At 40.9% G+C, this 24326-nt stretch overlaps 1 protein-coding gene across 1 annotated transcript in view; it reads left to right on the forward strand.

The window, feature by feature from the left end:
- Positions 1–24326, forward strand: part of LOC106502019 (multidrug resistance protein 1) — a 105018-nt gene that overhangs the window by 69168 nt on the left and 11524 nt on the right. Inside the window, exons 19-21 of the mRNA XM_018044689.1 lie at positions 4776–4979; positions 22359–22459; positions 23630–23770. Coding sequence (XP_017900178.1) covers positions 4776–4979; positions 22359–22459; positions 23630–23770 — 446 coding nt within the window. The remainder of the gene's footprint in view (positions 1–4775; positions 4980–22358; positions 22460–23629; positions 23771–24326) is intronic.

Raw genomic sequence — 24326 nt, forward strand, 5'->3', positions numbered from 1 at the left:
GGGGGAGGGAAGATAGTGTTTTAGACTAGGATAGTCATAGTGAAAGTGATGACAAAATCAAATTGGATATAGTTTTAAGAAATAGCCAACAGAATTTGTTGAGTGGCTGAATGTGGTTATGAGATATGAGAAAGGAGATTTAAGGATGACTCCAAAATTTTGGATCTGTACAACTGAAGAAATGGAATTACTTTTTAATGAAACCAGGAAACCTGTGAAAAGAGGTGTTTGGGACATGGTGCATGTGAGATGCCCACAGTAGATGGGAGATGTCCTGATGGCAAATAGGTTTGCAAGTCTGGAGGTTAGCAGAGACGTCTGTAAATAAACGTTAGGAGATTTTCAAGCCCATGGGTGGCTTTTAAAGCCACAAGTCAGGAGGAGATAGCCAAGGGAGCATGGGTGGTAGAGAAAATAGCATAGTCTGAGCTCAGCTACGAGGATGACCCAGCAAAGAAGAGCAAGAATTCTTGGCTGTTGAGGGAGATGGGCAGTATCCTAGAACAACATGAGAAAGCATTTTAAGGAGAGAGCAAGTCTATGGTCTCAAATCCTGCTGATAAGCATGCAAGACAAGCATACATTGTACAGTGTTGTAGCCACTTGGAAGTGCTTGTGGTTCAAACAAGACCTGTTTCCATGGTGTGATGGGGATGAAAGCCTGGTGGGAATGAATTTAAGACAAAGAGGGAAAGAGGAATAGGACATAGTTGGACTAATCATTATAAGACTTTCTGGTAAGTGGGGCAGGGAAATGGGGTGGTAGGTGGAAGAAGATGTAAAGTATTACTCTATTTTATTCTTAATTTAAGCTAGCATGAGATGATAGCTGATTCACATTGTACAGTAGAAATGAACACAACATTGTAAAGCAGCTATCCTCCAGTAGGAAAAAAAAAGACTAAAATTTCATAAATGTAAATACCCATAACTTTCAAAATAAAACATAGAATGGCAATAAATAAATAAATAAATTAGCATGAGGATCTGTCCACAAGCCCTGGGGTTCATCCGTTGTGCTGGCTCCTTGGAAGGGCAATTCCTGGGGATAATGATCTCTGGGGACAAATTGTGTCCTGAATTTTCCTAAAGCCAGTATTCCCTAGCTAAACTTTGCTTCCATAACTTCAGTGTCTCTTTCACAGAGACGTTGCCACGTGTGTTCAGGTACTTCCCAACACACACACCCCACATCCCATCAGGTGTAGAGGACTCACCCTGGAGGAAACCCACTAATTCTGTCCCTTGCAGCCTAACATTGAGCAGATGCTGCCTGGATGCTGTGCTGGCGGTCAGGCTTTCATACATTCCTCTGGAGTCAGGCCTTTCCTGTCTTTGTAGAACTGTGCTCAGTCCTTCTCCTCTGCAGTGTTGTTGGTGGGGCCCTTGGCCACATCCAGGAACTCCATTCTGTCTAATTGCCTGTTGGGGTCCGCCGTCTAGAGCTTCTCACTTGTTTCCTCAAAGGTGTCCCCAACTCCCACTGTCAGGGCCCTAGTAGCAGAAGCCACTCTGAGTCAGAACTGTTCTGCAGAGTGTAAAGCAGTGGCTGAAAGAGACCAGGGAAGAGGAGGCAAGAAGATAGGGGAGCTTCACCAGAACCAGGAAAGCTCAGAATAGCTGTTGTCACAAATTGGCTGAGAGAGGACAGTTGAATCCCCTCCATGCCACCAACTGACCTGCCTATGATGGTGGATATGTGTGCTGTATTTGTATAAATGTATACACATACATACACACACACGGGGCTCCCCAGGTGGCCCAAGTGGCCAAGAATCTGCCTTCTATGGAAGAGATGCAAGAGATACCGGTTCGATCCCTGGATCGGGAAGATCCATTGGAGGAGGAAATGGCAGCCCACTCCAATTTTCTTGCCTGGAAAAGTCCATGGACAGAGGAGTCCGTACAGTCCATGGGGTTGCAGAGAGTTGGACACGACTGAGCATGCTCAAATACAGAATACATACACATATATATATGTATACATGTGTGTACCTATTTTACAGTAGGAAGTAGTATAATTCATATATATATATAAATATGTTAGGCAAGCAATACTGTCAAAAATCATTGCCACATAAAACAGGGCAAACTCAAGTCTGTGTGTATGTAGTTAGTGATGATGTTTATCTAATTTTTTCATATTTAACTTCACCATTAGTGATTTTCTCTGATGTATTGATATTTTTGAGTAAGTAGCTTGCTTACTCCTGCTAATCATAAATCAGAAGAAAACTTATTTTCTTTAAAAACTCTCAATATTTCGCCTATGAAATGGTGGGCTGTTTAATTTTCATCAAAGGGTTAGAATTTTGAGAAAAAAAGCAAATAAGAGCCATATGGAAGTCAAAAGACTTCACTTTCACTTTCGTGCATTGGAGAAGGAAATGGCAACCCACTCCAGTGTTCTTGCCTGGAGAATCCCAGGGACGGGGGAGCCTGGTGGGCTGCCATCTATGGAGTCGCACAGAGTTGGACACGACTGAAGCGACTTAGCAACAGCAGCAGCAGAAGTCGAAAGAAACTGTATATTTTAGAAAAAAGTTTTCTGGAGAAGGGGAATGAGAGAAAGATGAAATGTTCTTAATTTCAAAAGGAGGATCAGGAGATAGGCTTTTTTTTTTTTCCCTAGTAAACACACATATTTTAAAATTGGGTCTCAAGCAATCTGATGGTGCTCTGAGGAGAAAATAAATAACAAGAGAGGGAGAGACCGGAAAAGGTGGGTAGAAAAGTGTACTAGCATAGAGGGGTGGGGAGATTTCGAGGAGAGACTTCGTGAGTTTCAGATATTAGAGCATTTTTGTCCTAACCTTGTTTCACTCTTGGGCTCTGGCGTTAGAATGTTACCTGCCCTCCTCCTCACTGCTTAAATGAAAAGTTTCTGGCTTCTAGTAATCTATGCTCTCCCTTGGAGTGTTCTAGAGACTCTTTTTCTGTATGAAGAATAGATACTGGGATGGTGACTGTGTCCTTAGAATAAAGAACAGTAACCAGTGCAATGTCACCGGAATCATTTAATCATACTATGCCAAGGGGCTTACTTCCCTGCCAGCTTAAGGTTCTAGGTTTTTTGGGTCATCTTTCATGTACATTAAAGAAGCATCTTTGATCCATTTTACTTATTTCTGTGGCCTTGACTGCCCTCCTCAGTGAAACATTTATGTGTATGGAAGCTTAGGTACTGGAGTAATTTGTCTGCTGTGAACTTGGAGGATGTTCTGAGTGCTTCTTACAGTCGGGTGCTGTGGGAAATGAGTTCTGAGTAGGGCTTGTAGATACTGAAAAAGGAACAGTCTCCATCTTTCCTGTGCCACAGACTCTTTTCAGATTATAACCCTTGACTTTGAAATTGAAAATGTGCAAATACAGAGCTGATTTGAAAGCCCACTCCACTCTGACTTATGCCAGATACGGCTAACCCTCCCTTTATATAAGCTCAGTGATGGCATCAGATAAAAATAAATGCTCTGTTACATATGCCGTTTCTTGCAGCCCTGGTGCAGTTCCGTGGTATGGAATTTAATTCTAGAGCTATTGGTAGTTTTTTAATACTGTTTTCCCCTAGTTACTGGGTTGGTGTTTATACCAACATAAGTTTCAAACGATTTCAGAAGATTGACATTGAGGCAGGGGGCTTGGAAAGAATTCTGTCTTAAAACTCAGAGCTGACAGAAGCTTTGGTTATTAATGAGTGTACCTAGTCATTTTGGGATTGGGAAAAATTTGACCAGGGCCCCAGAGGTGGAAACGACCATTCTAGACTGTTCTTCATCATTAATCTTTCCCTGATTATGGCCCCACTCAGGCAGAGGAAATTTGGAGTGTTGATAAGACATGGGCCAGAGCAGGAATTTGGAAAGGCTTGAGGTTGTGGGGTGTTTCCAGGGTAAGGGAGAGAAGTGTAGAGTAGTGAAGCAAATTGACATTGTATTTTGACTTCTGACTTTTCAGTTGGAAATTACTGAAAGCTTCTGACAGTTATGCTTCAGGCTGCTTCTGGCATGTAAACTGAAGGTTCTGATTCCTGCTTAGTATCGTAAATTTAAATTCCATAACATTCAGCTCTGGGTATTTTTTTTTGAACACAGTCTCTCTAGCTCTAGCTCAGTCATGTCCAACTCTTTTGAGACTGCATGGACTGTAGCTCACCAGGCTCCTCTGTCCATGGGATTCTCCAGGCAACGATATTGGAGTGGGTTGCCATTTCCTACTCCAGGGTATCTTCCTGGGGATGAAACCTGCGTCTCCTGCATTGGCAGGTGGATTCTTGACCACTGTACCACCTGGGAAGCCCTCTAAACACAATAAGCATCTCAGATAAGCCACAAAATATTTGGATACCCTCAATGTTCAATATTGGGCTTAAATTATGGGTAGTTATGCATCTAACATTGGAAATTTCCAACAGTCGCAATTGAACATAATTGTCAGGCTATTTTATCTTGCTGATTTGCAGAGCTTGTGTTAGGGATCACGGTGTCATTGTTTAATGAAAAGTTTCATGGTATTAAAAAATCAAATGATATAGAAATATGTAATTGAACTCTGAATTATTGACCTACTTTCAGTATTTATTCTGAGGTCATGGAAATCCTCATCTGGGAAACCAAATAAAGTTACATGTAAACTTTTACTACTAACTTAGCTCATAAATGAGGAGATAAGATTTCCACAAAGCTGAATTTTCACAATTCCTAAGAAAATACATAAGCGTGGACTTTAGAGATGATCGGAAGGTGTCTCTCTAACAGTGTTTTCTGTTCGTTTTGCAGGCTATAGGTTCCAGGCTTGCTGTAATTACCCAGAATATTGCAAATCTTGGCACAGGCATTATCATATCCCTCATCTATGGCTGGCAGTTAACACTTCTCCTGTTAGCAATTGTACCCATCCTTGCAGTAGCAGGAGTTATTGAAATGAAAATGCTGTCTGGACAAGCCCTGAAAGATAAGAAAGAGCTGGAAGGTGCTGGGAAGGTGAGTCAAATGAGATAAAATTTCTGACCTGGGTCGAGTAAAATATTCTAAGCAGTGTTGTTCTGTTAGTCATGGCTACTTTCTATGCTCTGAGGATGGCTTTGGTTTTTGTTTATTTGGCTGTGCTGAGTCTTCGTTGTGGCCTACGAACTTAGTTGCAGCATGTGGGATCTTAATCCCTGGACCAGGGATTGAACCTTGGCCCCCGGCATTAGGAGCACAGGGGTCTTAACCACTGGACCACCAGGGAAGTTCCTGAGAATGTTTTTATAACCATTCCTCAAAGCAGTCTTATTTGACACTTACTCAGCAGATTGCAAACTGAAGAAAAGTAGCAAAACCAATTCTTAGACTCACAGACTGAAGAATCATTTTGTTGGACTTTTCTAGTTAAAATTGCTTTCATATCACTTTTTCTCCTTCCTTCACCTTTCTCCAGAAATCCATTGCTTTATTGAGGAAAGGAGGCCTATTTAATTAGATGTGGGAAGGGGAGTTTTAAAAAACTTGAAAAGTCTTAAAGGTATTCACTCTAACTGGCTAAGATATTATCACTCTTTCCCCATCATTACACCTCCTCCCTTCATGCTACCTGTGTTTGCCGTCTGTTGTTGTTAGTCGCTCAGTCATGTCCGACTGTTTGCAACCCCATGGACTATAGCCTGCGAAGCTCCTCTGTCCATGGGATTTCCCAGGCAAGAATAACTGGAGTGGGTTGTCACTTCCTTCCCCAGGAGGTCTTCCCAACCCAGGGATCAAACCTGCGCCTCCTGTTTCCTGTACTGGCAAGCGGATTCTTCACCACTGCCTGAACCACCTGGGAAGCCCCGTCCACCCTCCGCCCTACCACTCTTTGCTGGGGATGGGGCATGCTGCACGCCTGCCTCTTTGTTATTGTTGCTTCATTTGCATTTTGAATCTCCCTTTTTTTCTAAAAAGTTTTACTTTATATTGGAGCATAGTTGATTAACACGGTTGTGTTAGTTTGAGGTGTGCAGCAAAGTGGTTCAGTTGCACATGTCTCTGTTCTTTGTCAGCTTCTTTCTTCACTTAGGTCGTTACCGAGTTTTGAGTGGAGCTGTTGTTTTGAACAGAGGCGTGTACGGCAGTTGCTCTGCTCCTCAGGGTGGCCTGTGAGACAGGTTCTTCTATTGGCTCCTTTCGCAGGGGAGGCTGAGGCACAGGCAGGCAATGCCACAGTGCCTTAGAGCTCATACGTTTCAGAGCCACGATTCAAATGCAGACAGTCATGCTCCCAAGTTGTACCTCAGTTAAGAAACAAAGAGGTCTTTGACATATACAGACTACCATGTGTAAAATACATAGCTGGTGGGAAGCTGCTGTTTAACACAGGTAAGTCAACTCAGGTAACTGCCTTGTGCTGACCTAGAGGAGTAGATTGGAGGGGAAGTGGGAGGCTCAGAAGGAAGGTGGTATACATACACTTAGAGCTGATTCATGTTGTTGTACAGAAGAAACAAACACAACATTGTAAAGCAGTTATCCTCCATTAAAGAAAAATAAAACACAGGTCTGGTAATAGTGGAGCATAGTCTAATATCACATGATCTGTATCACTGCAGAAATAAGCAATCAGAGCCAAGCTCCCTCAGAAGTAGGCCTACCGTCCAGGATAGGGTGACATCTACCTGTGGACCCTCCAAGGTCCCTAAGAGTCAAGGCAGCGACCCGGGCAGATCCAGTGGCCTTGGGTCCTTTGTCTCTGGACCAGGCAGCTCACCAATAAGGGTGAAATGGGTCCTTTGGTTGGTTATCAGCACTCACGCTTTTTCCGTTGCCTCCCTGCTATCTCCTCTGACTTTCTGTACCCTGTGTCCTTGGGATTCCTTCAGGAAACTTCTTTGGATCAGCTTTAGTGCTTCTCGGTGATTGTCTGGGGGAGAAAGTCCTCATGTGAGGTTTCCCTTTGGTCCTGAAGTCCAGCAGCATGGTGCTGGCCCTCAGACATTGGCTGTGGTCAGGCCCAGGTGACGTTGGCCCCTGGCAGGGAGTCCGTCCTGTGACCAGTCACTCCATTTAACCCTGTCCTTTGTGGGATTTTCCCCTGTGGTGTTGATTCATCTAATGAGAAGATGGAAAAGCGTGCACACGAAGAAAGTGCATTACTGTTTCTGGTGTCATCCTTTACGGAGGTGTTCAAAGTGCCCCAGAGAGGAGGTTCAGGTTGTTTGTAGGAAGAAGACCAGTCGAAAGCTGATTCATTGCAAGCCACAGGTTTTTACATTCGAAGTATTGTGTTAGTTTTAAGAGTCTGGTAATTTGCTGTAGGTGGGGCAGGTGAAGGGGTACAGATGGAAACAGATATGTTTGAGTATAGCAAGTTTTCTGGATAAAGGTCGGGAGTGAGGTAAATGCTCTAAATCAGTGGTGGTTTGTGAGAGAGATAAAAGCAGGTAGGGGAAGTGATTGCTGCATCAACCAGTCTATGAAATAGTAAAAGTCAGCTCCCATCTGATCATCATTCTCAGGCTGGCATTTATTGATTGTTTATTATATACCACGCATCATGCTAAGAATGCTACATGTTCTCACTTGATACTCTCTTTTTTTTGTTTGTTTTTTAACTTTATTTTACTTTACACTACTGTGTTGGTTTTGCCATACATCAACATGAATCCTCCATGGGTGTACATGAGTTCCCAATCCTGAACACCCCTCCAGCCTCTCTCCCCATACCATCTCTCTGGGTCATCCCACTACACCAGCCCCAAGCATCCTGTATCCAGCATCGAACCAGGACTGGCGATTCATTTCTTACATGATGTTATACATTTTTCAGTGCCACTCTCCCAAATCATCCCACCCTCTCCCTCTCCCACAGAGTCCAAAAGTCTGTTCTATACATCTGTGTCTCTTTTGCTGTCTCACATACAGGGTTATCGTTACCATCTTTTTAAATTCCATATATATGTGTTAGTATACTGTATTGGTGTTTTTGTTTGTGGCTTACTTCGCTCTGTATAATCGGCTCCAGTTTCATCCACCTCATGAGAACTGATTCAAATGTATTCTTTTTAATGGCTGAGTAATACTCCATTGTGTATATGTACCACCGCTTTCTTATGCATTCATCTGCTGATGGACATCTAGGTTGCTTCCATGTCTTGGCTATTATACACAGTACTGCGATGAACATTGGGGTACACGTGTCTCTTTCAATTCTGGTTTCCTCGGTGTGTATGCCCAGTAGTGGGATTGCTGGGTCATAAGGCAGTTCTATTTCCAGTTTTTTAAGGAATCTCCACACTGTTCTCCATAGTGGCTGTACTAGTTTGCATTCCCACCAACAGTGTAAGAGGGTTCCCTTTTCTCCACACCATCTCCAGCATTTATTGCTTGTAGACTTTTGGATCGCAGCCATTCTGACTGGTGTGAAATGGTACCTCACTGTGGTTTTGATTTTCATTTCTCTAATAATGAGTGATGTTGAGCATCTTTTCATGTGTTTGTTAGCCATCTGTATGTCTTCTTTGGAGAAATGTCTATTTAGTTCTTTTGCCCATTTTTTGATTGGGTCATTTATTTTTCTGGAATTGAGCTGCATAAGTTGCTTGTACATTTTTGAGATTAGTTGTTTGTCAGTTGCTTCATTTGCTGTTATTTTCTCCCATCCCGAAGGCTGTCTTTTCACCTTGCTTATAGCTTCCTTTGTTGTGCAGAAGCTTTTAATTTTAATTAGGTCCCATTTGTTTATTTTTGCTTTTTTTCCAGTATTCTGGGAGTTGGGTCATAGAGGATCCTGCTGTGATGTATGTCAGAGAGTGTTTTGCCTATGTTCTCCTCTAGGAGTTTTATAGTTTCTTATCTTACATTTAGATCTTTAATCCATTTTGAGTTAATGTTTGTCTATGGTGTTAGAAAGTGTTCTAGTTTCATTCTTTTACAAGTGGTTGACCAGTTTTCCCAGCACCACTTGTTAAAGAAATTGTGTTTAATCCATTGTATATTCTTGTCTCCTTTGTCAAAGATAAGGTGTCCATAGGTGTGTGGATTTATCTCTGGGCTTTCTATTTTGTTCCATTGATCTATATTTCTGTCTTTGAGCCAGCACCATACTGTCTTGATGACTGTGGCTTTGTAGTAGAGCCTGAAGTCAGGCAGGTTGATTCCTCCAGTTCCATTCTTCTTTCTCAAGATTGTTTTGGCTATTCGAGGTTTTTTGTATTTCCATACGAATTGTGAAATTATTTGTTCTAGCTCTGTGAAAAATACCGCTGGTAGCTTGAATTGAATCTATAGATTGCTTTGGGTAGTATACTCATTTTCACTATATTGATTCTTCCGATCCATGAACGTGGTACATTTCTCCATCTATTAGTGTCCTCTTTGATTTCTTTCACCAGTGTTTCATAGTTTTCTATATATAGGTCTTTAGTTTCTTTAGGTAGATATATTCCTAAGTATTTTATTCTTTTCGTTGCAATGGTGAGTGGAATTGTTTCCTTAATTTCTTTATCTACTTTCTCATTGTTAGTGTATAGGAATGCAAGGGATTTCTGTGTGTTGATTTTATATCCTGCAACTTTACTATATTCATTGATTAGCTCTAGTACTTTTCTGGTGGAGTCTTTATGGTTTTCTATGTAGAGGATCATGTCATCTGCAAACAGTGAGAGTTTTACTTCTTCTTTTCCAATTTGGATTCCTTTTATTTCTTTTTCTGCTCTGAATGTTGTGGCCAAAACTTCCAGAACTGTGTTGAATAGTAGTGGTGAAAGTGGGCACCCTTGTCTTGTTCCTGACTTTAGGGGAAATGCTTTCAATTTTTCACCATTGAGGATACTGTTTGCTGTGGGTTTGTCATATATAATTTTATTATGTTGAGGTGTGTTCCTTCTATTCCTGCTTTCTGGAGAGTTTTTATCATAAATGGATGTTGAATTTTGTCAAAGGCTTTCTCTGCATCTATTGAGATAATCATATGGCTCTTATTTTTCAATTTGTTAATGTGGTGAATTATATTGATTGATTTGTATATACTGAGGAATCCTTGCATTCTTGGGATAAAGCCCACTTGGTCATGGTGTATGATCTTTTTAGTGTGTTGTTGGATTCTGATTGCTAGAATTTTGTTAAGGATTTTTGCATCTATATTCATCAGTGATATTGGCCTGTAGTTTTCTTTTTTTGTGGCATCTTTGTCAGGTTTTGGTATTAGGTTGATGGTGACCTCATAGAATGAGTTTGGAAGTTTCCCTTCCTCTGCAATTTTCTGGAAGAGTTTGAGTAGGATAGATGTTAGCTCTTCTCAAAATTTTTGGTAGAATTCAGCTGTGAAGCCGTCTGGACCTGGGCTTTTGTTTGCTGGAAGATTTCTGATTACAGTTTCAATTTCTGTGCTTGTGATGGGTCTGTTAAGATTTTCTATTTCTTCCTGGTTCAGTTTTGGAAAATTGTACTTTTCTAAGAATTTGTCCATTTCTTCTACGTTGTCCATTTTATTGGCATATAATTGCTGATAGTAGTCTCTTATGATCCTTTGTATTTCTGTGTTGTCTGTTGTGATCTCTCCATTGTCATTTCTAATATTATTGATTTGATTTTTCTCCCTTTGTTTTTTGATGAGTCTGGCTAATGGTTTGTCAATTTTATTTATCCTCTCAAAGAACAAGCTTTAGGCTTTGTTGATTTTTGCTATGGTCTCTTTTGTTTCTTTTGCATTTATTTCTGCCCTAATTGTTAAGATTTCTTTCCTTCTACTAACCCTGGGGTTCTCCATTTCTTCCTTTTCTAGTTGCTTTAGATATAGAGTTAGGTTATATATTTGACTTTTTTCTTATTTCTTGAGGTATGCCTGTATTGCTGTGAACTTTCCCCTTAGCAATGCTTTTATAGTGTCCCACAGGTTTTGGGTTGTTGTGTTTTCATTTTCTTTCGTTTCTATGCATATTTTGATTTCTTTTTTGATTTCTTCTGTGATTTGTTGGTTATTCAGCAGTGTGTTGTTCAGCCTCCATATGTTGGAATTTTTAATAGTTTTTCTCCTGTAATTGAGATCTAATCTTACTGCATTGTGGTCAGAAAAGATGCTTGGAATGATTTCAATTTTTTTGAATTTACCAAGGCTAGATTTATGGCCCAGGATGTGATCTATCCTGGAGAAGGTTCCGTGTGCACTTGAGAAAAAGGTGAAATTCATTGTTTTGGGGTGAAATGTCCTGTAGATATCAGTTAGGTCTAACTGGTCTATTGTATCATTTAAAGTTTGTGTTTCTTTGTTAATTTTCTGTTTAGTTGATCTATCCATAGGTGTGGGTGGAGTAGTAAAGTCTCCCACTATTATTGTGTTATTGTTTATTTCCCCTTTCATACTTGTTAGCATTTGTCTTACATATTGCAGTGCTCCTATGTTGGGTGCATATATATTTACAATTGTTATATCTTCTTCTTGGATTGCTCCTTTGATCATTATGGAGTGGCCTTCTTTGTCTCTTCTCACAGCCTTTGTTTTAAAGTCTATTTTATCTGATATGAGTATTGCTACTCCTGCTTTCTTTTGGTCTCTATTTGTGTGGAATATCTTTTTCCAGCCCTTCACTTTCAGTCTGTATGTGTCCCTTGTTTTGAGGTTGGTCTCTTGTAGACAACATATATAGGGGTCTTGTTTTTGTATCCATTCAGGCAGTCTTTGTCTTTTGGTTGGGGCATTCAGCCCATTTATGTTTAAGGTAATTATTGATAAGTATGATCCCATTGCCCTTTACTTTATTGTTTTGGGTTTGGGTTTGTACACCTTTTTTGTGTTTCCTGTCTAGAGAATATCCTTTAGCACTTGTTGGAGAGCTGGTTTGGTGGTGCTGAATTCTCTCAGCTTTTGCTTGTCTGTAAAGTTTTCTATTTCTCCTTCATATTTGAATGAGATCCTTGCTGGGTACAGTAATCTGGGCCGTAGGTTATTTTCTTTCATCACTTTAAGTATGTCTTGCCATTCCCTCCTGGCCTGAAGAGTTTCTGTTGAAAGATCATCTGTTATCCTTATGGAAATCCCCGTGTGTGTTATTTGTTGTTTTTCCCTTGCTGCTTTTAATATTTGTTCTTTGTGTTTGATCTTTGTTAGTTTGGTTAGTATGTGTCTTGGGGTGTTTCACCTTGGGTTTATCCTGTTTAGGACTCTGGGTTTCTTGGACTTGGGTGATTATTTCCTTCCCATTTTAGGGAAGTTTTCAACTGTTATCTCCTCAAGTATTTTCTCATGGTCCTTCTTTTTGTCTTCTTCTTCTGGGACTCCTATAATTCAAATGTTGGAGCATTTCATATTGTCCTCAAGGTCTCTGAGAATGTCCTCATTTCAATTCATTTTTCTTTTTTCCTCTCTGATTCATTTATTTCTACCATTCTATCTTCTATTTTACTAATCCTATCTTCTGCCTCTGTTATTCTACTATTAGTTGCCTCCAGAGGGTTTCTGATCTCATTTATTGCATTATTCATTATATATTGACTCTTTTTTATTTCTTCTAGGTCCTTGTTAAACCTTTCTTGCATCTTCTCAGTCCTTGTCTCCAGGCTATTTATCTGTGATTCCATTTTGATTTCAAGATTTTGGATCATTTTTACTATCATTATTCGGAATTCTTTCTCCGGTAGATTCCCTGTCTCTTCCTCTTTTGTTTGGTTTGGTGGGCATTTCTCCTGTTCCTTTACCTGCTGAGTATTCCTCTGTCTCTTCATCTTGGTTATATTTTTGCGTTTGGGGTGGCCTTTCTGTATTCTGGGAATTTGTGGAGTTCTCTTTATTATGGAGTTTCCTCGCTGTGGGTGAGGTTGTATCAGTGGCTTGTCAAGGTTTCATCATTAGGGAAGCTTCTGTTGGTGTTCTGGTGGGTGGAGCTGGATTTCCTCTCTCTGGAGTGCAATGAAGTGTCCAGTAATGAATTAAGAGATATCAACGATTTTGGAGTAACTTTGTGCTGCCTGTATATTGAAGCTCAGGGCTGTGTTCCTATGTTGCTGGAGAATTTGTGTGGTATGTCTTGCTCTGGAACTTGTTGGCCCTTGGGTGGTGCTTGGTTTCAGTGTAGGTATGGAGGCATTTGATGAGCTTCTATCGATTAATGTCCCCTGGAGTCAGGAGTTCTCTGATGTTCTCAGGATTTGGACTTAAGCCTCCTGCTTCTGGTGTTCAGTTTTATTTTTACAGTAGTCTCAAGACTTCTCCTTCTATACCACACCATTGATAAAACATCTAGGTTAAAGATGAAAAGTTTCTCCACATTGAGGGACACCCAGAGAGGTTCACAGAGTTGCATGGAGAAGAGAAGAGGGACGGGGGATTTAGAGGTCACCCAAATATGATGAGGTGGAATCAAAAGAGGAGAGAGCAAGCTAGCCAGTAATCACTTCCATATGTGTGCTCCACAGTTTGGACCACTCAGAGATGTTCACGGAGTTATACAGAGAAGAGAAGAGAGAGGAAGGAGACAGAGGTGGCCTGGAGGATAAAAGAGGCAAATGAAAAGGAGAGAGACAGATCCAGCCAGTAATCAGTTCCCTAAGTGTTCTCCACCGTCTGGAACACACAGAGATTCACAGAGTTGGGTAGAGAAGAGAAGGGGGAGGGAGGAGACAGAGGCCATCTGGTGGAGAAAAGGGAGAGTCCAAAGGAGGAGAGAGCAGTCAAGCCAGTAATCTCGCTCTCAAAAATCTAGAGTAGAGGTTGGATTTTTAAAAATACAATATTAAACAAAAGAAGAAGAGGAAAAAAAACAAAGTCACAAGAATTATTTTAAAATATATATATATGAAGTTTGCTTTAAAAATAAGGTCTTTTTTTTTAAAAAGTAATAGTAGGTTATAAAAATGAAAATTAAAGGAGAAATAGAGGACTTAAAGGTTTTAAAATGTTTAAAAAAAAGAAGAAAAACAAACAAAAAAGAATGATCATAAAAATAGTAAAGATATATCTACGATTTTCTCTGGTGGTATTGTGGGCAGTGTGGGGTCAGTTCATTTTCAGATAGTTCCTTGGTCCGGCTTATATTTCTCAAAATCTATAGGCCCCTTCCTATGCCTATAGGTACTAATGACAGGGATTTAATCTATTGAACCTGTCACTTCCAAGGCGGTTCCATCTGTTTTAGCTTCTTCTATTTGCTGGTCTCTTCAGTGTCTGATTTCTGCCCTAACGCAAGGAGGGCAGTGGTGGACACAATTTTTTTAGGCTCACCTTGTTCAGTCGTGCTGTGGGGAGGGAGGGACCATTGGGCTCATAATCAGTGGGTTTAATTAATTAATTAATTTATTTATTTATTTATTTTTCCTCCATGTTATGTTTCCCTCTGTGCTTCCAAGGCTCACCACAGACTCGGCAGTGAGAGTGTTTCCTGGTGTTTGGAAACTTCTCTCTTTTTAAGACTCGCTTCCCGGGACAGAGCTCCCTCCCTACCTCTTTTGTCTCTTTTTTTTGTCTTTTATATTTTTTCCTACCTGTTTTTGAAGACAATGAGCTGCTTTTCTGGGTGACCAACCTAGATAGTATATTCAAAAACAGAGACATTACTTTGCTGACTAAGGTCCGTCAAGTCAAGGCTATGGTTTTTCCTGTGGTCATGTATGGATGTGAGAGTTGGACTGTGAAGAAGGCCGAGCGCCAAAGAATTGATGCTTTTGAACTGTGGTGTTGGAGAAGACTCTTGAGAGTCCCTTGGACTGCAAGGAGATCTAGCCAATCCATTCTGAAGGAGATAACCCTGGGATTTCTTTGGAAGGAATGATGCTAAAGCTGAAACTCCAGTACTCTGGCTGGCTCATGCGAAGAGTTGACTCATTGGAAAAGACTCTGATGCTGGGAGGGATTGGGGGCAGGAGGAGAAGGGGACAACAGAGGATGAGATGGCTGGATGGCATCATGGAGTCGATGGACATGAGTCTGAGTGAACTCCGGGAGTTGGTGATGCACAGGGAGGCCTGGTGTGCTGCAATTCATGGGGTCATAAAGAGTCAGACATGACTGAGCAACTGAACTGAACTGAGCGGAACTGATGTCCTCTGCCGGCATTCAGAAGTTGTTTTGTAGAATTTACTCAGCATTGAAATGTTCCTTTGATGAATTTGTTGGGGAGAAAGTGGTCTCCCTGTCCTATTCCTCCGCCATCTTAAGACCTCCCCACATTTTTCAGACTTGATACTCTCAATAACCCTTTTGAATTACCCTGTTAGATCATAAAACTCAGGGTTCAGAGGAGTCAGGTAACTTGCCAAAAGTCACATAGCAGCAGCCTAATTGGTCTGTCCACTTTTTGTATTTGTCTCACAGACACCACAGTCATCTCTTATAAACACAAATAAGATCTTGCTAACCGCCACCCCCCAGTGAATTCTGATCACACTGGGAATAAAATCTGACAGAATGTGATCCACTGGAGAAGGGAATGGCAAACCACTTCAGTATACTTGCCTTGAGAACCCCATGAATAGTATGAAAAGGCAAAATGATAGGATACTGAAAAGGAACTCCGCAGGTCGGTAAGTGACCAATATGCTACTGGAGATCAGTGGAGAAATAACTCCAGAAAGAATGAAGGGATGGAGCCAAAGCAAAAACAATACCCAGCTGTGGATGTGACTGGTGATAGAAGCAAGGTCTAATGCTGTAAAGAGCAATATTGCATAGGAACCTGCAATGTTAGGTCCATGAATCAAGGCAAATTGAAAGTGGTCAAACAGGAGATGGCAAGAGTGAATGTCCACATTCTAGGAATCGGCGAACTAAGATGGACTGGAATGGGTGAATTTAACTCAGATGATCATTATATCTACTACTGTGGGCAGGAATCCCTTAGAAGAAATGGAGTAGCCATTATAGTCAACAAAAGAGTCTGAAATGCAGTACTTGGATGCGATCTCAAAAACGACAGAGTGATCTCTGTTCGTTTCCAAGGCAAACCATTCAATATCACGGTAATCCAAGTCTATGCCCCGACCAGTAACACTGAAGAAGCTGAAGTTGAACAGTTCTATGAAGACCTACAAGACCTTTTAGAACTAACACCCAAAAAAGATGTCCTTTTCATTATAGGGGACTGGAATGCAAAAGTAGGAAATCAAGAAACACCTGGAGTAACAGGCAAATTTGGCTTTGGAATATGGAATGAAGCAGGGCAAACACTAGTAGAGTTTTGCCAAGAAAATGCACTGGTCATAGCAAAAACCCTCTTCCAACAACACAAAAGAAGACTCTACATATGGACATAATCAGATGGTTGACACCGAAATCAGATAGATTATATTCTTTGCAGCCAAAGATGGAGAAGCTATATACAGTCAGCAAAAACAAGACCAGAAGCTGACTGTGGCTCAGATCATGAGCTCCTTATTGCCAAATTCACACTGAAATAAAAGAAAGAGGAGAAAACCACCAGACCATTCAGGTACAACCTAAATCAAATCCTTTATGATTATACAGTGGAAGTGAGAAATAGATTTATGGGATTAGATCTGATAGAGTGCCTGATGAACTATGGACAGAGGTTCATGACATTGTACAGGAGACAGGGATCTAGACCATCCCGAAGAAAAAGAAATGCAAAAAAGCAAAATGGCTGTCTGAGAAGGCCTTACAAGTAGCTGAGAAAAGAAGGGAAGTGAAAAGCAAAGGAGAAAAGGAAAGATGTACCCATTTGAATGCAAAGTTCCAAAGAATAGCAAGGAGAGATAAGAAAGACTTCCTCAGCAATTAATGCAAAGAAATAGAGGAAAACAATAGAATGGGAAAGACTGGAGATCTCTTCAAGAAAATTAGAGATACCAAGGGAACATTTCATGCAAAGATGGGCTCAATAAAGCACAGAAATGGTAGGGACCAAATAGAAGCAGAAGATATTAAGAAGAGGTGGCAAGAAGCACAGAAGAACTGTACAAAACAGATCTTCACGACCAAGATAATCACGATGGTGTGATCACTCGTCTAGAGCCAGACAGCCTGGAGTGTGAAGTCAAGTGAGCCTTAGGAATCATCACTACAAACAAGGCTAGTGGAGATAAAGGAATTCCATTTGAGCTATTTCAAATCCTGAAAGATGATGCTGTGAAAGTGCTGCACTCAATATGCCCGCAAATGTGGAAAACTCAGCAGTGGCCACAGGATTGGAAAAGGTCAGTTTTCATTCCAATCCCAAAGAAAGGCAATGCCAAAGAATGCTCAAACTACCGCACAATTGCACTCATTTCACATGCTAGTAAAGTAATGCTTAAAATTCTCCAAGCCAGCATTCAGCAATACGTGAACTGTGAACTTCCAGATATTCAAGCTGGTTTTAGCAAAGGCAGAGGAACCAGAGATCAAATTGCCAACATCTGATGGATCATTCAAAAAGCAAGAGAGTTCCAGGAAAATATCTATTTCTGCTTTACTGATTATGCCAAAGCCTTTGACTGTGTGGATCACAATAAACTGTGGAAAATTCTGAAAGAGATGGGAATACCAGACCACCTGACCTGCCTCTTGAGAAACCTGTATGCAGGTCAGGAAGCAATAGGTAGAACTGGACATGGAACAACAGACTGGTTCCAAATAGGAAAAGGAGTACGTCAAGGCTGTATATTGTCACCCTGCTTATTTAACTTATATGCAGAGTACATTATGAGAAACGCTGGGGTGGAGGAAGCACAGACCGGAATCAAGATTGCCCGGAGAAATATCAATAACCTCAGATATGCAGATGACACCACCCTTATGGCAGAAAGTGAAGAGGGACTCAAAAGCCTCTTGATGAAGGTGAAAGAGGAGAGTGAAAAGTTGGCTTAAAGCTCAACATTCAGAAAATGAAGATCATGGCATCTGGTCCCATCACTTCATGGGAAATAGATGGGGAAACGGTGGAAACAGTGGCTGACTTTATTTTGAGGGGCTCCAAAATCAATGCAGATGGTGACTGCAGCCATGAAATTAAAAGATGCTTACTCCTTGGAAGGAAATTTATGACCAACCTAGATAGCATATTCAAAAGCAGAGACATTACTTTGCCAAGAAAGGTCTGCCTAGTCAAGACTATGGTTTTTCCAGTGGTCATGTGTGGATGTGAGAGTTGGACTGTAAAGAAAGCTGAGCGCCAAAGAATTGATGCCTTTGAACTGTGGTGTTGGAAAAGACTCTTGAGATTTCATTGGACTGCAAGGAGATCCAACCAGTCCATCCCAAAGGAAATCAATCCTGTACATTCATTAGAAGGACTGATGCTGAAGCTGAAGCTCCAGTAATTTGGCCACCTGATGTGAAGAGCTGACTCATTTGAAAAGACTCTGATGCTGGGCAAGATTGAGGGCAGGAGAAGGGGACGACAGAGGATGAGATGATTGAATGGCCTCACCGGCTGAATGGAGATGAATCTGGGTGGTTTCTGGGATTGGTGATGCACAGGGAGGTCTGGCGTGCTGCGGTTCATGGGGTCTCAAAGAGTCGGACACGATGAGCAACTGACCTGAACTGAACCTCCACCCCTCCAGTGACTTCTGATTACACTGGTAATAAAATCAACCCTGGATTATGAAACTCTGCATGAACCAGCCCATGATGACTGCTCTGACCCTGTCTTGCGCTGCTGTCTCCCTCATCTACCCTGCCCTGGCCTCATGGGCCTCCTTTAGTTCCTACAAAACTCCAAGCTGGTTCCCTCTGGTCTTCATAGTTCTTCTGAGAGGTCTCTCCTGACGTTTGAGTTCATTCCTGACACTTTTCAGCACTTGATGTTTCTTTCCCACTTGTTTGTTGAGTAATGACCGTCTTCCCTACTAAGCTGGGGACCAGTAGCATATCTGTTGTTTCCCTTAGAAGGATGGAGCAGGTCCAGGATTGCAGAGCAGGACTGTGTGATCTCAGAGCTGGCTCTTAAAACCTCTGTACTGCTCATGATCTCTGCTCCATTGATTTCTGTCACATTATTCACAAATGAACATTTTTATAGAATAGATGCTTTTGCTTCTTTAGAAATAAAAGCCGTAATCACACTTGAGTTGCTACAAGGGTAGGAAGAGAAGTGTGAGGTTTTTCAGGAAACCTGTGTGTATTTTTTGCATTCCTAAAAACTATTTAGTACATGATGGTTTCTGAGGGAAACCCAGTGCTATTGATATTTCCTCCTCTTGAATTACAACTTCTCTCTCCTCACAGTGGTTACTGAGTCTCTATGTAAAATTTGGAGTAAATGAAGCTGTGAGGATGCAGAATACTAGTTAAGCCTTTTCCTAATTTCTTCTTGTGTGGCAAGATGAAGATGATTGGGCAGTGATTATATTATTTTACTCACTATTCAAGGTGTGCAACTCATGAACTCTCACTTTTAGGGCTGTCCACGCACTCTATAAAGTGATGACGTTACAAACCAAACAATACGCACTGGCGTTAGAAAAAATGTGCCCAGAAAATAAGTATTTCTTAAAATCATTACATGGAAATTCACAGTAAAGTCTGGTTTTTTTCAGCAGACAGTTTTAAAGTTTGCTGAATTTTCTTAACTAATGCAAAAAAGCCTTTTTTCTTTGTTTGAAGCCTCATAAATGAAAATATTTCTACCAACGATTATCTCTGAGTGTTTAACTGGAGGTGGATTTTTTTCCTCTAACTTTTTGCTTTCTGCACTGCTAGTGTTTTCTAAAATAAGTATAATTTTTATAATATGTAAAGAATTGCACAAAATATTTTGGCATAAATTGAATCAGGATGTTTCCCTGTATGTGTTAGTAGCTTATGGTAAACTTAGTTCATTCTTGTTGGCCTGCTGGGTCAGAATATATATTTTTAACTTTATTTTTAAAATACTTTTTGTGTTTTTAAGAATGTGGTATTAATTTATTTCTTTTAGTAGCCTTTTGTATTAGTCTTTACAAGAAACAATGTCCTATCAAATATTCACTATTATCTTTGAAGTTAGGTATTGTTGGATTCAGTAAAGAATAAGTGAGATTTTGGATTTGTGATTTTTTTTTTTGCCATAAATCACTCTCATATAATTGAATTTGTCTGTATTAGAGTCAATTCTGACCAGGGAAGAGGCCAGAGAAAGGAAGAACATCTTAATATGGGTTATTTCTCTTCAGTTCAGTTCAGTTCAGTAGCTCAGTCATGTCCGACTCTTTGCGACCCCATGAATCGCAGCACGCCAGGCCTCCCTGTCCAACAGCAACTCCCGAAGTTCACTCAGACTCACGTGCATGGAGTCAGTGATGCCATCCAGCCATCTCATCCTCTGTCGTCCCCTTCTCCTCCTGCCTCCAATCCCTCCCAGCATCAGAGTCTTTCCCAGTGAGTCAGCTCTTCTCATGAGGTAGCCAGAGTACTGGAGTTTCAGCTTTAGCATCATTCCTTCCAAAGAAATCCCAGGGCTGATCTTCAGAATGGATTGGCTGGATCTCCTTGCAGTCCAAGGGACTCTCAAGAGTCTTCTCCAACACCACAGTTCAAAAGCATCAATTCTTCGGCTCTTAGGCTTCTTCACAGTCCAACTCTCACATCCATACATGACCACAGGAAAAACCATAGCCTTGACTAGACGGACCTTAGTCGGCAAAGTAATGTCTCTGCTTTTGAATATACTATCTAGGTTAGTCATAACTTTTCTTCCAAGGAGTAAGCGTCTTTTAATTTCATGGCTGCGTGATTTTGGAGCCCCCCAAAATAAAGTCTGACACTTTTCCCCATCTATTTCCCATGAAGTGATGGGACCAGATGCCATGATCTTCGTTTTCTGAATGTTGAGCTTCAAGCCAACTTTTTCACTCTCCTCTTTCACTTTCATCAAGAGGCTTTTGAGTTCCTCTTCACTTTCTGCCATAAGGGTGGTGTCATCTGCATATCTGAGGTTTTTGATATTTCTCCGGGCAATCTTGATTCCAGCTTGTGTTTCTTCCAGTCCAGCATTTCTCATGATGTACTCTGCAAAGAAGTTAAATAAGCAGGGTGACAATATACAGCCTTGACATACTCCTTTTCCTATTTGGAACCAGTCTGTTGTTCCACGTCCAGTTCTAACTGTTGCTTCCTGTCCTGCATACAGATTTCTCAAGAGGCAGATCAGGTGGTCTGGTATTCCCATCTCTTTCAGAATTTTCCACAGTTTATTGTGATCCACACAGTCAAAGGCTTTGACATAGTCAATAAAGCAGAAATAGATGTTTTTCTGAAACTCTCTTGTTTTTTTGGTGATCCAGCGGATGTTGGCAATTTGATCTCTGGTTCCTCTTAGTGATTTATAATTTAGGCTTACTTTCTAAAAATTATTTGTCTTAGAGTTAGAGTTAAAAGGGACTCCAGAGACCCTCTTTTCTATCCTCATTTTCTAGATGAGGAGAGCAAGACAGAGAGATGTTTTAAGGTCCCATGCTGAAGCAGGCTGAAATATCATTTTGTATTGTACTGGTGTTTTCTGTATTTTCTATAGCCTTTTTACCCCGACTCTAAAAGGTGGTAAATGATGTACTTGTCCTGATGAGATAGCCTTGTTGGAAGTTAAACTTTCAGCTAAAACATAATCAAATGATAGAAACTTTCTGGAAAACAAATTGTTAATATGTGCTATACTCCTTAAAAATTAGTTTATTTTCTTTGACCTTGTTAATTCACTTTCAAGAATGTCTAAGAGAATAATTTAATAGGGACATAAATGTGCAAGGATGTTTTCACAGCATTCTTTTTAATAAGAATGGAAAACTTTGTTCAGTAAAAGCTTTGTTCAGTGGCCCTTTAAACAACCCATTGTTATTATATATATTTAATAACCTTGGAAAAGGCTCTTGGTATTTGTTAAAGTAAAAAATAAGGCTGTAAAGCCAAACATAGAACTTTAGCCCAATTTTGTTAAACAGGTATATTTTTAGAAAATAACAGCATGTAAGCTATTATGTAAAATACACCAGTATGTAACTTTTCATTACCTTCTTTATCTTTTCAATATTTTCCAAATATTTCCAATTCCATAATTGTCTCAAATGACAATTATGCAGAGAAAAATATAAACATAATGTATTTTTAATAATAGCAATTATAATGATATTGTAATAATTTATATATAATAATTATGAACTTGAAATGTGACCATCATAGAAGAAAGAGCACTTCAGTAGAGATAAAATACTGAGTTCTCAGGTTACTTTCGCTCCTTCAAAGCTATGTGGCTTTAGGCAAGGGCCTTCATCTGTTGACACTTGAGAATCTCTTTCTGCAGAGAGGAGTTTAAATTAGCTCATGTTCTTTCCAGATCTAAAACTCAATTTGATAATGTACTTAGTATCTCTTTCCATAGCAAAGAAACTCAGAGGTCATAATAAATATTATTTAATATATAATATTAATCTCTCTAGTGGAATTCCAACTCATTGCCACTGTTGGCTTTTGTACCTTTAGTGACGGAGTGTTCTCTCTTACAGATTGCCACTGAAGCGATAGAAAACTTCCGGACTGTTGTTTCTTTGACTCGGGAGGAGAGGTTTGAATATATGTACGCCCAGAGTTTGCAGGTACCATACAGGTAATAGCCACTGATGAGTAGGAGGGAGTATGGGGAGTTTTTCAATCATCAGGTTTGTTTTGAGGAAAATTACTTTGACCAGAAGGTAGGAAGTAAGTGGAGAGACTTCTAGAAGGGAACCAATTGGGAAGCGACTGTAATTCTCCAAGAGAGGAATCACAGGACCTGACCTAAGGCAAGGACGTCTCTGAGGTAGATCAAGTGAGAACAAGTAACTGAGGGCAGGGGAGGGAGCGAGGATACTGAGAATGCCTCTGACCCTGTGTTTGCGTCATGACCCTACTACAAGATCCTGCTGGGAATGAGTTCTTTGTGGAACATGAAATTCGGGGTGTCTGTGAGTCTTGAGGGGTGGTGCTTCCTGAGGACACCCTCCCTTCCTTGTTCTCTTTACCTGTCTCCAGTGCAGACCCTTTGTCCTTTAATGAACTCACAGTGAGTGCTCTAAAAAGTGACGTGGATACGAGCAGGCTCAACCTCTTTGACTCTCTTGTTTCTTATACGATGAAAGGAGCAGACTTGGGTTTTACAGTAGAGCCTTTTTATAGGAAAAAAATTGTTTAAATCCCAGTCCTCAAAACAGAAGCAGAGGTGCTCTGCTTGAAACAGGCCCACTCACCAGTCTGCGCCCACACCACCCAGCTCCATGTGGCTCAAAACCACACATGTTAACTCCCTGGGGGCGCCTTCCCTAAACCCCCAGAGGGTTAGTGCCTCCTCCTCTCTTGCTGTAATGTGTTACAAGGGAAACTTCCACTGCATGAGTCATCCAGCTCAGCTCCTGGGTCCCCAAGGACAAGAACATAGCTGGTACCTCTGCATGGCCCTTCACGTCCCTGCAGCTCACGGGTGTTGGGTCAACACGTGTTGAGCAACTGTTCACTGTAGAGTACGTATATGTTACATGTCCACAGGTGGGGGAAAAGGGAAGGAGTGCATTAACCCCTAACAAACTCTTCTTGTCCTTGGCTTATTTTACCTTGACCTCAACCCTTCGAGGTGTGGTTAGTTCTCTGCTGAAGTGGAGATGTGAGGACCAAACTTAGTGTTTTGGAAATGAAATCCATTTTGTCTGCTATGCCACCATCCCCTACTGCTAATGCATCAAAGCTTATGTTTTAAGGACTGAGAAACGAAAGTCAAGTATATGTCAGAATGTCTTCTTTTCAGAAACTCTTTGAGGAAAGCACATGTCTTTGGAATTGCATTTTCCATCACCCAGGCAATGATGTATTTCTCCTTTGCTGGCTGTTTCCGGTTTGGTGCCTACTTGGTGGCCCAAGGAATCATGGAGTTTCAGGATGTTCTCTTGTAAGTATGGGGCTCCTATTGACAGTCGGGCTCTAGAAATGAAACCAAGGTGCATGTGCTTCATGCCTGGATAGGAAGCCTTACTGTGAAGCTTCATGAAGAGATTTTGGGGATTCAGAAGTTGGCGTTTTGCCGCAGAGTCTCCTTGTGTTACTCTGAAAGCATCCCATTTCATTTGGAGAATTGGTATCTGCCCTTCTCCCCAGTACTGACTCACACATTTAACCTTCTCAAATCCATGTCTAGGTCAGGTTGTGATTCAGTGAGGGGTTTCCAGCAGGCCTGGGTGTTTGGGAAGGAGCCTCACCCAGAGTCAAGTACCTAGTTCCTTTGAGAAGATTCTGAACAGGGCAGCTAAAGAATAGATGTGGAGCACTGAATTCTGAGAGCCCTGGAATATTCTAGGATACATTTGCTTTGCTTGATAAAAGGAATTAGAAGGTAAGAGCTGGAGAAATTGAGGAATGAAAAAGGAAAGCAATATGGGAATATCTGGCTCATCACTGTGAAATGCAGAAGATTGTACCTGGGTCAGAAGACAGGCCTGGACTTCCTT

Source organism: Capra hircus, unplaced genomic scaffold (assembly GCF_001704415.2).
Source record: "Capra hircus breed San Clemente unplaced genomic scaffold, ASM170441v1, whole genome shotgun sequence".
NCBI lineage: Eukaryota > Metazoa > Chordata > Mammalia > Artiodactyla > Bovidae > Capra > Capra hircus.